At 44.2% G+C, this 15,716-nt stretch overlaps 1 protein-coding gene across 4 annotated transcripts in view; it reads right to left on the reverse strand.

Moving 5' to 3' along the window:
* MEAF6 (MYST/Esa1 associated factor 6) overlaps nt 1-13,984 on the reverse strand; it is a 31,978-nt gene extending 17,994 nt beyond the window's left edge. For all 4 annotated transcript variants that reach the window (XR_006355635.1, XR_006355634.1, XM_043994532.1 and 1 more), the window contains exons 1-2: nt 13,823-13,984; nt 12,365-12,480 (exon numbers count right to left, since the gene is read on the reverse strand). Coding sequence is in view for 2 of the 4 variants with exons in the window: in XM_043994532.1 (XP_043850467.1) it covers nt 12,365-12,480; nt 13,823-13,912 (206 nt within the window). In the remaining 2 variants the exon portion in view is untranslated. The remainder of the gene's footprint in view (nt 1-12,364; nt 12,481-13,822) is intronic.
* Between the last annotated feature and the right edge of the window lie 1,732 nt (nt 13,985-15,716).

Below are 15,716 nucleotides of genomic sequence, written 5' to 3' on the forward strand. Positions count from 1 at the left end.
CACTCTCACACACAGTCCAATTAGAATTAAAATGGTCTTTTATTTGGGCACTTTTATTTGAGCCCTGGGAAGGGCTCAAACATTCTCCTCCCCAACAGAAGGAAGGCAAAAAGCGTTGAGGATAGTTGGGATGACCACCTAAAAATGGAAAGTTCCTTTTGGGGGTGGGGTGGGGAAAGATTCCTGAGAGTCAGGGGGATTTTCCTAATTAACTTTCCTACCACAGCATTTTATCTCCCCATACTTCTTAGGTGTGTCCGTCCTGATATTTAGTTGACCAAGCTAAACTTTAACAGTTCCTTGATTCCTAGATATGTCTGTCCAGTTATCTGGTCATCCTAAGTCCCAAGTCAAGAGGAAAGAGAAAAAGTAAGAAAAACAGAAGAGGAAAAAGTCAGGAATGAACAAAGACTCATACTTTGGGAGAATAAAATCAGAGAAAAGGGGAAGCACCCAAAAAAAGGGGAAGAGAGAGATGGACAGAAACATACACATACTCCACAGGGAAAAGAAAGGGACAGGGACACACACACACACACACACACACACACACACACACACACACGAAGACACAAACTAAGAAGAAAGGATGATTTCTCCTATGCTTCAAAATTCATCAGTAATTACATATTGAAGTCTAATTGCACCCACCAGGAACATCTACATTTTCCAATTATTCATAACTATATTCCACATCTCGCATTAAAAATTATGGGACAGGGGCAGCTAGGTGGCGCAGTGGATAGAGCACTGGCCCTGGAGTCAGGAGGACCTGAGTTCAAATCCAGCCTCAGACACTTGACACTTACTAGCTGTGTGACCCTGGGCAAGTCACTTAACCCCAATTGCCTCACTTAAAAAAAAAAAAAAGGGACTCTGGGAGAAAGGGATGGGGCAGTAAAGGAGCTCTACAATTTCTTAAATAAAATACTGCCTGTTTTCCTTCTCTCTTGTTGTTTAATTGTGAGCCAGAGTATTATCCATTTGATACACCCACTGATGGAGCTCTAAGGATTGTCTGTCCAAACTCATGTCATAACCTGAGTAACAGACATTCTTCAACCACTTGTCTTTTCCCATGTGGACTGTAAGGTCGACTTCTTTGAATGGCTCCATATCTTTTCCAGGAAGATCTGCAATGTTCTAGGGATGGGTGAAACCAGTACAATTTTGTCTACAAACAGAAATATCTGTGAGATCTCAATATCCAAACAGAATCCCTCTTTATCATAGACTGTGTGCTGAATCAACTTCTTGCCTCAATTGATGACTATGATTGGAAAGCTGCTGAACAGTCCTTCAATGAGCATTTATTAAATGCTGGTAACTGTGCTAATACAAATCCAAATAAAAACAAGTTGTTTTTTGCCCTCAATGAACTTACATTCTAATAGAAAAAGACAACAACAGAAGAGCTGAAATGGGGGGTAAAGGGAGAGTGGGTACCCACATGTCCTCATCATGGCAAAGTCAAGAGGGAAATGAAGGGAGGTTGGCCTGGATCCCTCTCCAAAACAGAGGACCCAAGAAGAACTCACCAATGGTGAGAAAGGGATCACCAGGAAGGAGAGATGTTTCAGGGTGAGGGTACCATAGGTAATGAGGGTAGTGATAGAGTGAGAAGGCAACTGAGGCATTATAGATGCATAAGGTTATTATTTCTGTTGCTTTATCTTTCAAAGAATCTTGAATGATTCTGATTTATGAATGGGAGACATCTTGCTGAAAGAGAACCTTTAAAGTGACTCAAATCAAATGCTCTTTCCAAATCAACGTATTGTTTATATCTTTCCTTGAGTTTCATGATGGTAAAGATGCAGTACATTATAGAATATTGCTTGTGAAAACCATCTCCCTACTATCAGTGAGGATGTCTTTGACATTTGTGTAAATAAATCTTTTTTTTTTTTAAGTGAGGCAACTGGGGTTAAGTGACTTGCCCAAGGTCACACAGCTAGTAAGTGTTAAGTGTCTAAGGCTGGATTTGAAATCAGGTACTCCTGACTCCAAAGCCAGTGTTCTATCCACTTTGCCACCTAGTTGCCCTAGATAAATCTTAAAAGATTGTGTGTAAATGGGAAAGTTAGCATATGGCTAAGTAACTGAAGTTCTCTAGTTTTTCTTGGGCGTGGGGGGGGGGACAGGAATTAATAAGCTTTTTTTCCCTCTGTCTTTGGTATATTCTCCTTTGATTCCCCAAAGTCTTGGCAATTAATCACCTCCAGCATATATCTCCTTTATGCACCTTATTTCAATAGGTAGCTTTTCTAGTCTTCAATCCTTTTAGTGACACTGCTATCCCTCTATAAGCACAATCAGGACTAGGAGGTTAAAGTCCAAGTGTAGGGCTTTTTCCCACACTTTTCCGTTTCCTCTGTGTCCAGATAGTCTGTAGAATACCTCAATCAATAATAAAATCACATCTATTTCTCCTTTCACAGACCTTCGCCCAAATGTTCGTTCACCTGACTTTTCTCCTCCCTGGTCTCGATATTTCTGAATTAGGAGTTCTTTGGGCGTTTGCATATAGACATTTGAGGCCACAGAGTTCACTACTGGCTCTTTTCTTGGATTTTATCTACTGTGAACTTACAGGTATTTCAACTGCTCCTCTTCTTCCTTCACTGTAGAAAACCTTTCTTTTTTGTTGTTTTATTACCATATATCTGCATAAAAGGCTCTAATAATTATTCTTATGTGTTTTCTGGTTTTATTGTGATTTTGCCTTTATTATTTGCTCTTTTGTTTATTTTCTGCCCTATTTAATCAAACTGGCTAAAGATTTATCAATTTTATTAGTTTGGGTTTTTTTTTTTAAAGAACAAGCTTTTAGTCTTATTTGTCATTTATACAGCTTTTTTGTTTTCTGGTTTATCTATTTCTCCTCTAATTTTTGATATCTCCTTTTTTGTGATTATTTTAGGTTTGCCTCCAATTTTTTAAAAATGCAGTCAGTTCATTAATTCTCTCCTCTATTTTGTTAACATGTTTATAGGGATATGATCTTTTCCTCATAAGACCTCTTAGAGATTTTTATATGTTGGTTCATCATTTCTTTCTTTCATTATTGTTTCTATGATTTGTTCCTAGACCCACTCAATATTTTGAATTTCATTGTTAAGTCTCCACTTGCCCATCTTTGTGCTCTATAAACTGATTATCCTTATGTTAATACTGTGTAAAGGATGTGTTTACTCTTTCTGACCTTTTACACTGGTTTATGACATATCTGTACCCTAATACATGTTCAATTTTTGTAAAAGTTCCATGTGGTGCTGGGAAATATATATAATCTTTAGCAGTCCCATTTAAAAGAATCCCAAACTGAGAGGAGCACTGAGATTTCCTACTACTTTATATTACTGTCTATGTCTTCTTATTGTTATTTTAAAAAATAAATTTAGATACAAGTTTACTATTGATACTGTTTGTCTATGGTTCCTTTTTGGTATTATGCAGTTTCTTTGTCCCTTTTTATATTGTGAGTATTTTTGCTTTGTCTAATAGCATGATTGTTTAATCTAATCCTATCTTTAATAGCAGGAGACCCTGCTTTTGTGGATTCACTTGATAAAATAGTTTTACTTTTTTTCCCCCGAGCCCCCTTGTTTTTATTGTGTGTATGTCTTTGTTTTTTTAAATATGTTTTTGTAAGCAATGAATTGTGGGGTTGGGGTTTGTTATCCAACTGTCCTGTTTTTTTAATTGTTTAATCCATTCACATTTAAAGTTATGAAAGTTAGGTTTATATTGCCTTCCATTTGTCTCTAATATTTGTTCTCCAGATCAGGATTTCCCCTCAATTCCTCTGTAAACACAGTACTTTGTCACTTCAATTACATTAACAATCTATGTTAAGGCAACCTGGTTTTCATTGGTCCTCATCCTTTTCCTCAAGCTCTTCCTCTTGCTCTTCCATTTGTTTCCTCTTTCTCTGGCTTAGAGTTTGACTTATTAGTTCCTTTGACTTCATTTTATGTGGTTACTTTTCCCTCTTTTCTGCTCTCATCTTAGCAGTCAAGTAAAATCACACTTCTCTTCCCCTTCTATTTGTTTTGTTCATTGTTTTAAATTTTATTTTTTATGCCTCTAAAAAAAGATTCTTCCCTTCTCTTCATGATTTATCTTCCCTTTTTGTTTCATTCTAGACTTTCATTCTTTGATTCATAGCCCTTATATTAAGTCTTTATTTAGTCTCTATTCTACATAGAATAAAAGTTGATAAGGTAACTATGCTGGGTTCTCTCTTCTAAAGAGGGTTTTTTTTTTTGGGGGGGGGGTTGAGGCAATTGGGGTTAAGTGACTTGCCCAGGGTCACATAGCTAGTAAGTGTCAAGTGTCTGAGGCCATATTTGAACTCAGGTAGTCCTGACTTCAGGGCCAGTGCTCTATCCACTGCGCCACTTAGCTGCCCCAAAGAGTTTCTATTTTAATGATTTGTAGATCTTGTGTCCTGGCCCCTTTTTCAAAACTTGTGCCTCACTCTTGGAAAGAAGATGATCAAGAGGATATTGGTCCATGGGAAGAATTTTCCTATGTCCCTAGTTATATGTTCATGACTAACTTTTACCCACCCCTTTGTTGGTTTCTTTCCATAATTACCATGGAATCTCTTCCCTTGGTCCATGCTCGTGTATTCTTCTGGATATGAGTTGTCTCCAGAGGCTCTGATTTCCTTCCTCCAAAGGTAAGATGAGTGTTCTTTCTAAGCACCAAATCTCTGCAGATAATACCCATTATAAGGTCCCTAACTCCTTTTACAGAATCTCTCTTCTTCAATGATAGCATACTACATCCTCCCACAACTGAAACAAGATTTCTGCCTTTCCCTGTTTTGATGTTCTTCCCCTTTGTCTCCTTGCCCACCCTCCCGTAAGCTCTCTTACTCCTGAGAGACTAGACAAGTTATTTTCCCTTCATGCTAGCTTTGATTTGATTAGGGTATATCAAGGCAGCTATATGGAAGAGTGGATAAAGCACAGGCCCTGGATTTAGGAGGACCTGAGTTCAAATCTGAACTCAGACAATTGACTCTGTAAGGGCCTAAAATTCTAGCTATGATGTCTAAAATCTAATGAGTGGTCGCCTTAAATTAGAAGCTTTAGCAAGAGTTTAGACTTAAGTATTTATTAAAGTATAACATGTGGATAAAAGTATGAGATTTGCCTGCTTTCCCTATTCTGCCTGTCTCTGTCACCAAGCCCCTGTCCAGCCGCGAAAAGGCTTCTCTCTGAAGACTCCTGTGAAACAGGAAACAAGGCCACACACACACACACACACACACACACACACACACACACACACACACACACACACACACACACACACACACACACCCCTCCAAGCTAATTGGTTGGTAGCACTGATTGACAGGACCCACGGGCAGCAAATGTCACTTCCAGATGCTAAAGTCAAGTGGTTTCTTTTCAGGCCAGAGCTCACAATGTCCCTCCCCCCAGGGGGTGTCATTCCAATTCTCACAATACTTACTTGCTTGTGACCCTGGGCAAGTCACTTAACACTCATTGCCCCACAAAACAAAACAACAAATGCCTATTCATAGATGCCTAAACTTTGTTTCCTAATCTGAAAGCCATTTCCCTTCTGTTATTATTAGTATCTTTCCTGTTGGCTTTTCCTGCTTATGTTCCAGGTCTTTTGAGTTTTCTTCCTCCTAAGATCTTTGGTGTTCTCAACCTTTTTTTTTTTTTAATTTTTAAATATTTCCTTCTGGTTCAGTTTGGATCCCACTCCTTTGATGGCAGTGTCCCTGGGAGCTGGATCTCATAACTATCTCAGCCTCTTCCTACATTGGACAATACATGGTTCACCAGACTTGGTCTCTGTTCCAAGTAACTTCTAGGGGGTACAGAACTGGCCCCAGCAGGATGCTGGACTCTCCCTCAGGTTTAGTGAAGTACCACACAGCACCCCCTTCCTGCCAACCCTGCCCCCCCCCAATATGTTCTGCTCTAGTTCCTTCTGTTCCTGAGTTTAGTTCAAATTCTGTTGCAACTCAGAACACTGGTACTCTTTGTTGTTGTTGCATTCAGAGCAAATTTTTGCCACTATGATCTTGGAGGCACAGGGAGGAGAGGGTAAGGGTATGTGTTGAGGGTAGAGTTGAGTTTTGTTCAAAGTACATAGGTCGGCTTTTTTTTTTTTTTAGTGAGGCAATTGGGGTTAAGTGACTTGCCCAGGGTCACACAGCTAGTAAGTGTTAAGTGTCTGAGGCTGGATTTGAACTCAGGTACTCCTGACTTCAGGGCCGGTGCTCTATCCACTGCGCCACCTAGCTGCCCCACATAGGTTGGCTTTTACAGACCTGCTTCTAGGAACACAGTGGGTGGTTGGGAAGGGGGTGTTGAGTGGGTAAGTTAGGAGCTAGGGATTAGTGCCTTCTCTGCTGTTAGTTTATCAAGTATTTACCTTGCTTGGGTTCTTGATAGCCTAGACCATGCAGACTGCTGAACCTGCTTCATCTCTGATGCATAATTATTTTGGAGAGGTTTGAAGATTGGAGAAAACCTCTAGCCCTCCATCTCGTTGGCCATGTGACCTAGAAGTCTGATAAGTTTCTTACTGAATTCATATAACTGCCTTGGAGTCACAGTCTGACTTTAAGCTTTTTTTTGTTTGTTTTTTCAGGGCAAGTGACTTGCCCAGGGTCACACAGCTAATCTGTGTCAAGTGTCTGAGGCCAGATTTGAACTCAGGTCCTCCTGAATCCAGGTCCACACACCACCTAGCTGCCCCTAGACTCCAACCCTTTGATGGTAGTTTCCCTGAGGGCTGAATCTCAAAGCTGGTCAGCTTCCTCTCACCCTGGGCAATTGATATTTCATTGTCCTGTCTCTGCCTCAAGTGACCTCTGGGGAGAGAGAATTTGCTCCAGCTGGGCGCTTTCCCTCCAGTTTAGTGGAGTGCCACCCAGCTCCATACTAGTGTATTACTCCAATTCCTCTGGTTCCTCAGTCCTCTGGAGGAGCTCTGCTGTAGCACAGAGCTATCACTGATGTTCCAGCATCTGGGTTTTGATTTTCCCTGGCACTAGGAGAATGGTGGGAAGAGAGTAGAACTGAGTTCTGTGGCAGACTTGGTATGTCAGCTTGTGTAACCCTGCTGCTAGAGCAGGATGGACAGTGTGGAAAGGGGTGCTGAGTGATAATTTTAGGGACTAGAGAATAGCCTTCTTTGTAGTTAGCTCACTGAACTGCCACCTTGTCGAGGTTCTTGGTGTCCTAGACCATGGAGATAGCTGAAACGCCTTTATCTCTTGTGCAAGATTCCTATTTTTAGAGGTTTGAGAAGTCAAAAGGACTGTAGAAAGTTATCTATCTAGTACTCTACCCTGTTGGTCATGTGACCCATAAGTCCTATAGGAACTCTCTATAGTAACCAACTCACTGGGCAGTTTTTTCCCTTCCCCAAACAGCTAGGTGGCATAGTGGATAGAATTCTGGGCCTGGAGTTCAAAGACTCTTCATGAATCTAATCCAGCCTCAGACAGTCACTAGCTCAGTGATCCTGGGCAAGTCACTTAACCCTGTTTGCCCCAGTTTCCTCATCTGTAAAATGCACTAGAGAAGGAAATAAATCAGTCCAGTATCTTTACCAAGCAAACCCCAAATGGGTCATGAAGAGCCTGACATGAATGAAGACTGAAATGACTCAACTAACAAAAACCCTTTTTAGCTTAGAGCCATTTTGATCACACCTGGCAAATACATTCTCACCAGCTTTTGTTAGCTGTATTCAATCCCTGGCCAGGAAGCTGTATCCCTATATTTTAACCAAGCCAACAAGGGTTTAAGATCTCACTATGTGCCAGGCACTGTGCAAAGCACCGAAAATATAAATACAAGCAAAAGGAAACTAAGACCAGTCCCTGACAGGCAAGAAACTTAAATTCTAACGAGGGAAGAAAACATGCAAAAGGGGCAAGAGAGAAGGAAGTCAGGAGCAGAGCTGAGAAAGGAGTGAATGAGTATGACCGGCTTAGTTCTGGAAAGGACTCATCAATGGGGGGGGGGGGGGGGGGAGCAGAGGTTTGCAGGGATTTTCCAGGGTGAAAAGTTCCAGGGTTCTGGGACACACAAAAGTGTGGCAAGTCTGGAACAAGGAGAGCCAGGAGGGGACACTCAAAGATGTCCATGTTCTGGAAGTCCAAATCTTTTTTTCAGACACCATCTTCTTAGCCCTGCATTCCCAAAATTATCTTCCCTCTTCTCCTTGCCTTGCCTTCAGTGGACAGGAGTGAGGAACTCCACCTTGTGTCCCTAAGGTCTTTAGTTTCTTGCCCGAGACTGGCCTTTAGGAATACTGTCTAGGTTCCTTATGGCAGTATCTTTTGTGCTCCAGTGAATCGTCAGAAACAGGTAGCAGCCATCTGTTCTGACAAATCTTGGGGTGTTTCCTGCTTTGTCTTGGGCATATTCACTAGAACCAGCCATTAATTATTGGCCTCAGTACTGTGGCGTTTAAAATTATATGTGGTCGCCTTATTTCTGTCCCAAGTTTGGGGAAAATTAGCTGGAGTTTCTAATATATTTGTTACTTATAAATTAGCAGCTTTAGCACCAGTTTGGGGCATTAAGCATTTATTAAAGCATATTAGGTATTAGTAAAGAGAGAGCACATTGCCCTGAAAGTCAGGCAAGCCTAGCTAGGACCTAGGGGAGAAGAGAGAAAAGGGCTCCAACACCTACAAGTCTCAGGCCAAAAAGGAAGTCCCTCTCCTCTGTGAGCAGAAGTTTCCTGCGGGCCCCTCCACACAGCTTCAAGCTAATTGGCCAACATCACCCAAATCCATTGGTTCACTGGACTTGAGGGTGGTCCATGAGCAGAAAGTGCCACGGTCAAGTTCAGAGACCCCCCCCCCCCCCAGGCTTTCAGGTAGGTGTGGTTCTAATCAAGTTAACTCCAAGTGAGTCAATCAGCAAAGTCAATCCAATCAAGCTTAATATAATCCCTTTGAGGGGGCCCTCCGGGTGTCCCAAAACCCATTATTTTCTCACAGTACCCATGGGTAGGAAGCACCTACCACTGCAGCTCCCCTTGCTTCTTCCTCTAATCCTTACTGGGGTGATTCGTCACCTACCAGCTTCTGTGGCACCACCACGTCAAACTCAGGAGGACAAGCTGCAGCTTCTTCCACAGAGGATCTAAATCCCTCCTCTTCAGCATAAGCTTCAAGCCTGGACTCTTAAGCTTTAGATACATGGCTGTCCCTTTCATTCCTTGAGTCCTCTGTGGGATACTCTTCCCTTCTCTCACCTACTAGGCAAGGGTCAAGATTCCCCTCTTCCTACTTAGATTCTCCTTTCCTCCACTGAACCCTCACCTCCTTTTCCTTTAGGAATGCTTCAGTGTTTCTCACAACCTGGAAGGAAGACAATCATACATAGCAAGAGAGAGAGGGGCAGCTAGATGGCGCAGTGGATAGAGCACAGGCCCTGGAGTCAGGAGTACCTGAGTTCAAATCTGACCGCAGACACTTAACACTTACTAGCTGTGTGACCCTGGGCAAGTCACTTAACCCCAATTGCCTCACTAAAAAAAAAAAAAGAGAGAGAAAGAGACACACAGAGCCCAAGAGAAAAGGAAAGACACATACTCCCCAAGAAGAAAACACATGTACTCGTGTATATACACCCCCACAAGGTGAAGGGAGTCAGGGATATAGACACACACACATGCACCCTAAGAGGAAAGGAGAGACAGACATAAACCAAGAGGAAAGGGGACACAAAACAAGGTCAGAGACAGAGATATACATCCAAACCAAAGGGAAGAGGGAGACAGATGCACACACCAAGAAAAAGAAAGACAGAAACAGATACCCACAAACCAGAAGGAAGGCAGAGACAAAAACATACATAAACCAATCAAGAGGAAGAAAGACAGAAAAAGAAAAGGAAAAGGAAAAAAAAACACAGAGCAAAGAAAAGGAGACAAGACAGACACAAAATAAAAAGAGGAAAAGACTGACACACATGCATGCACGAGAGCACACACACTAAAAGAGAAGGAAAAAGACACACTCACCAAGAGGGAAACAACCAGAGAGAGAATCTCAATCTCTTTCTGTTTCTCTCTGTCTCTCTTTCTTTCTCAAACCAAGAGGGAGGCCTCTATCAAAGTAATAGAGGAGAGATAAACCACAAAGAAGGAGATATGCACAAAAGAAAGCAAGAGACACAATTAGGAAAAATAAGACCCAATGGTCAGAGGAAAAGAGGAAAGGAGACACACAAAGAACAAGAAAGAAAACAAAATATACACAGAAAGGTCAAGAAAGACACAAAATTCAAGGGAAAAAAAAATCAAAGTAGAGAGGGACTGAAGGGAGACATGAGCAAAGGAAAGAGGCAAACACTATGTATAAACAGATAGGAGAAAGGGACACAGAGGAGGGACAGAGACAAAGAGAATAGGGTATATAAGATGGTACAGAAAGAGTAAAATAGGAACAGAAAGATGAGTACCGAGGGAGCTAATATTCATAGCTAAGCACATAGAAAGGTTTACAAAGTTCTTTTTTTTTGCTTTGAATAGAATTTTATTTTCCAAAATATATGTAAAAACAAATTTTAACATCAATTTTTTACAAAGTTCTTTTAAATCCACTGTATCATTTGATCAAACAATTAGCTGTAAATTAACTCTTTTCACACCTTGTTGTTTACTTGACCTCTGGATTGAGCTGTCACTATTTGAAAAGCTAATTAAGCATGGTTCCCAACTTTTCCACAGCTCTTATCCTCACTTGACCACTCAGACACACCAAAAGAAAAGATCCCAATCACCAGAGGATGACCTCAGAGGACCAGGATGGAGTGAGGGGGTGGGAGTGTTAGCATCTCTCCTAAAGGCATTCATTTCACAATGTATTTCTACTGCACTGTCTATGCTTAAGGATTCTAAAATACAACATCAAAATTACCTTCCACTCTGGTCCCCAAGGGTGACAGGCACTACTGATGAGGAATGAAAAATAAACAGGGCATGTGGGTTAGAATACTAGTTTGGAAGTTTACAAAGCACCTTCATCATCACAGCCCTGTGAGTAAGGTAGTAGAAGGATTACAATCCCCATCATGCAATACAGAAAACTGAAGCTCAAGTTAGTGACCTGCCTGAGGATTAACAATTGAGATATTCTGCCCTGGTCCTCTCATCTCAACTCTGGGGCTCCTTCTACTCCAAAGGCTTGTCTTCCACTAACTACTACCATGTCCCAGGCTCCAGGAGGGACTTTATGGCTACCTTTCTGACCCTTAAATTCTGTGACAGCACATCATCTGTTTAGGCCTATTTCCTCATGTTCAAAATGTACAGATCGGTCCATGTGGAAAATGCTATGACTTCTAAATCAACACCACCAATTTAAGAGCAGAAAACAGCAGGAGTTGAAACTCAGAAGTAAGAGTATACTACACGGGGCAGCTAGGTGGCACAGTGGATAAAGCACCGGCCCTGGATTCAGGAGGGCCTGAGTTCAAATCTGGTCTCAGACACTTGACACTTGCTGGCTGTGTGACCCTGGGCAAGTCACTTAACCCTCATTGCCCAGCAAAAACAAACAAAAAAAACAAAAACAAACAAGAGTATACTACACAGGACAGTACAAAAAGTAGGGTTGATGAGTTTCTGCTTCTACCCACTAAATTTCAAGATTCTTTTTTTTTTCTGACAGCTTTCAGAAGAGTTTTGGGAACAGAAAATGAAGAAGTCCTTCTCTCCAGTAACTGGATAATCAACCACAAATGAGGATCATAGGGTTTAAAGCTGTAAGGGACCTTAGAATTCATCTATTACCAACCTTTGCATTTTACAGGTGGGGACACAGAGGTCCAGAGATGTGACTCTGGGCAATCATTTTAAAAAATAAGTTAAGGAGGGGCAGCTAGGTGGCACAGTGATAAAGCACCAGCCCTGGAGTCAGGAGGACCTGAGTTCAAATCCAGCCTCAGACTCTTGACACTAGCTGGGCAAATCACTTATAAATAAATAAGTCAAAGAACAAAGCAGGAATTCAAACAGAAGCCCTCTGACTATAAATTCAGGATTCTTCCCATCATTCAACAGCAAAAAGCACAGTAATAGGTTTAGGAGAGAAACTAGACTGACCCGGGGGGAATGATCACTTCAGTAAAACAAAAAAAGCCCAGATGTCAAAGTCACTTAAGGGAATTTGCTGCCTGGAATTGGCTAAGCTACACGGCTCCACATATGATGACAAATAGTGCTAGATATTAAAGCGGACTAGAAAACTGCAACTGGAGGCACACTCTTAAAAAGAGAAATTGGTTAACATTCTACCCAAAATACCAGCTATAAAACAAGCTTTTCTGACACTCACTTTTGATTTGTCAGATAGCGGTCCCAGCCCCGAATAATATTGCCATACATCTGGGTGTCTTCCAGGTAGCTCCCTTCAAAAGCATAGATCTGTCTCTCCAAGTTTGCCAGCGTCTCCTGGTGGACACACACAAAAAAAGCACAGGCATGCTTCTACCTTTCAGGTTGGAATATTCCATCCAACCAAAGAGAGATTTAGTCAACAGGTTTAAAACTGAGGCTCTTGCCTCAGAATAATTCACAGCTGACATCTCCTCTTCGGGATACTTCTGAGTAGTTCTCACCTTCCATAGAGTAGGTGATGTATGATTAAACCCAAGCTATTACAGAATCTCCACTTTGGCTCCGGGAGGCAAAGTTAGGATTCCAGTCAATCAAACCCTTCACTGTTTTTCTGAGTACAATAATGCTACTTTTAACACCTAGAGGAGCAGGCTGGCAGATACCACAGGGGAATTTCACTCACATTTCTAAGAGCAGCATGAGCTTTGGAAGGGCCTTCCATCCATAAGGCTTGGAAAGCCTTTAAGGTCAGAGTCCCTTCTCTATTAGCAAGAGCTAGAAAATGCCACCGGGCCGTGCACATATTCTTTGTTGCTATGGTAACCGGCCTCTGCTGCTCCAGGTGAAAATGCCCCCCCCTTACTATGCAAGATTCTCTTCAAGACTCACTTTCCTTTGCCTCTATTTTTCCCCCACCAAATAATCATAAATCCCCACAACCCTAATATCCCTCCCTTCACCCAAATACCTCCCAATTCCATATCTTTCTCGTACCTACCCCACCCCTCCCCGAACGGAGGCACATTTGGAGGGCACAAAGTCCATGCCCCGCTCCCAACTTTCACTTCCCTCCCATTCATTTTGCCGCCTAAACTCCCAATTCCCCATCCGAGGAACATACATCCCTCCCCCATCCACCTGCCCAGAGGGCCCCCTCACTGAACCTCCCCAGACCTCAGTTTCCCCAATGGTAAAATGAAGAGGTTGGACCAGGAGACCTTCTGAAATCCCCTTCCAAGTCTAAATCTAAGCTCTCACGGAACCCACCCGGCTTCCTCTCTCTGCCCCTCCCCTCCCAGGTAGCAGAGGCCTCCCCCATTCCGCCCCGCCCATCCCGCGCCTTAGCTCGCCCCGGCCCCGCCCCCGCGGCTCGTGCCCATCAGTCACCGGGAGCGCGTGGGGCGCGGGACCGCGGAGGCGGGAGCGGGCGCGAGCGCGAGCGCGGCTAGGCCCCGGGGCGCGAGGCTGGGGCCCCCGGGCCGCGGGCCGCGCGAGGACGAAGTGGAGAAAGGGGCCCTGTGCCAGGTTCGCAGAGCGCCCCAGGCCCCGCGCCGCTGCCGCCGGCATAACGGCCGCCAGGAAGCCAGGCTGGGCCGGACCCCCCGCCCCGCGGAGCACCAGGGCGGGACGGGGAGGCCCCGGGCTCCTTTCCTCCCCCTCCTTCCAGCCCCCTCACCGCCAGCTCCTGCTTGCGCTTCACCAGCTCGGCTAGCTCCCGCCGAGTGTCCGGGATCTGCGGCGGCGCCGCCTTGTTGTGCATCGCCATGTTGGGCCGGGGCGCGAGGAAGAAGGCAGCGAGCGAGAGAGCGAGCTAGGGAGGGAGGGAGCGAGCGAGCGAGGGAGGCGGCCCCGCCGCGCCCCCGCCCCTCGGCCGCCAGGGGGCGCCGCAGCCCCCGCCACTGCGCCTGCGCGCGGGCGTCCGGGCGGGTAAGGGAGGAGGCTACGCGAGAAACGGGCGGGGACGGAGGGAAAAGGGTGGAGAGGAAATCGAGGGAGAGAGAGAAGAGAGACGAAGTGGAAGGTGGAAAAAAAAAGAGAGGAGAGAAGAGAGAGAGGAAGTAGCAGGGAGAGGAGGGAATAGGGAAGGAGAAAGAAGGGGAGAGAAGAAAGGAAATGGAGGGAAAGAGGAGAGAGAATAGAGAGGGAATAGAGGAAGAGAGGAGGTGAGAATAGAGGAAATAGGTAGAAGATGGAAGAGAGGGAGAAAAGTGAGAAGGGGAGAGAGAATAGAGAGGAAATGGAGAGAGGGAGGGAGAGAAAATAGGAACTGGAGAGAATGAAAGAGAACAGGAGAGAAAATAGAAGAGACTGAAAGAGGGAGGGGGGAGAGGAAATGGAGGCGGGGAGAGAATAGAGAGGAAATGCGCTGAGGGAGAGAGGGGAAGAAGAGAATAGAAAAAGGAGAAAGGGGCGAGAGAATAGAGAAGAAATACTGGGGAAGAGAACAGGGAATATAGGGAGAGAACAGAGAGAGGAGAAAAGGAAGAGAGGAAATAGAGGTAGAGAGGAAGAGAAGAGAGAGAAAATGGCGAGGAGGAAGAGAGATTTTGAAAGTTTACCCTCCCGGTCCCAGCTGAGGCCGTGGAGGTAGGATGGCTGAAAAGGAGCCTAAACACCAGCTGCCTCCTTTGAAGCATTGATTAAGCAACTGCGAAGTGTAGGGAGGAGCAGCTAGGTGGTGCAGTGGATAGAGCACTGGCCCTGAAGTTGGGAGGATCTGGGTTTAAATTCTACCTCCGACACTTACTAGCTATGTGGCCCTGGGCAAGTCACTTAACCCCAATTGTCATAAACATCCGGGGTCATCTCCAGTCCTCTTGATAATATATCTTGCCCTGGAAGCCAGATGGCTTCCGAAGGAGAGTACGCCTGGTGACTTTGCACGGCCCTCCCTCTCTTAAATCCAATTCACTGCAAGTCATGACAACTGTGGTGGTCCTTTTAGAAAACAAAGGACAAACAACAATAATCCCAAGTGCAAGAATGCTAGTTCCATGAGGGCTGGGAGATAGGAACTAGTTCACTTTGTAAATAGTCCCAGACTTCTCCAACATATTCAAATGAAACTGTAATACCATCATTTAGAAGTTCCCTCCAACACTTTTTCTCCCAACCCATCCTCTTCCTGCCTATCATGTTCTATTCTCATCTTAGTCCTCCCAAAAGTATGTCACAAGGAGCCTGACCAATGAGCTGAAGTCCTTCCTTGCTTTCTCCCAGCTTGCAGAGGCTGCCAGTGATCAATCCATCTTCTCTTTCTGTCACACATTTCTCTGATACCAGCCCTGACTCCTGCTTTTCAGAGTTGGCTCATCCCAACCACGAGTCTCTATGTGATGCTCATCTTGAGTTCTTCAGAAGCAATGAGAGAAGGGCCACACTGAGCAGTGGGGGCCGTGTCCTCAAAGCATGGCATTGCCCTCTGGCTGCTGCCACACCTGCCTCCAGAAGTGTGTAAGAATGAGGGCCCTGCTCTCAACATCAGAGCATGTGGGGCACAGTTATCCTAATTATTTCCAGGATGCTAACATGGACTTTTGATTGGCTGGTGAGCTAGAACTGGGACTGTG

Source organism: Dromiciops gliroides, chromosome 3 (genome assembly GCF_019393635.1).
Source record: "Dromiciops gliroides isolate mDroGli1 chromosome 3, mDroGli1.pri, whole genome shotgun sequence".
NCBI classification, from domain to species: domain Eukaryota; kingdom Metazoa; phylum Chordata; class Mammalia; order Microbiotheria; family Microbiotheriidae; genus Dromiciops; species Dromiciops gliroides.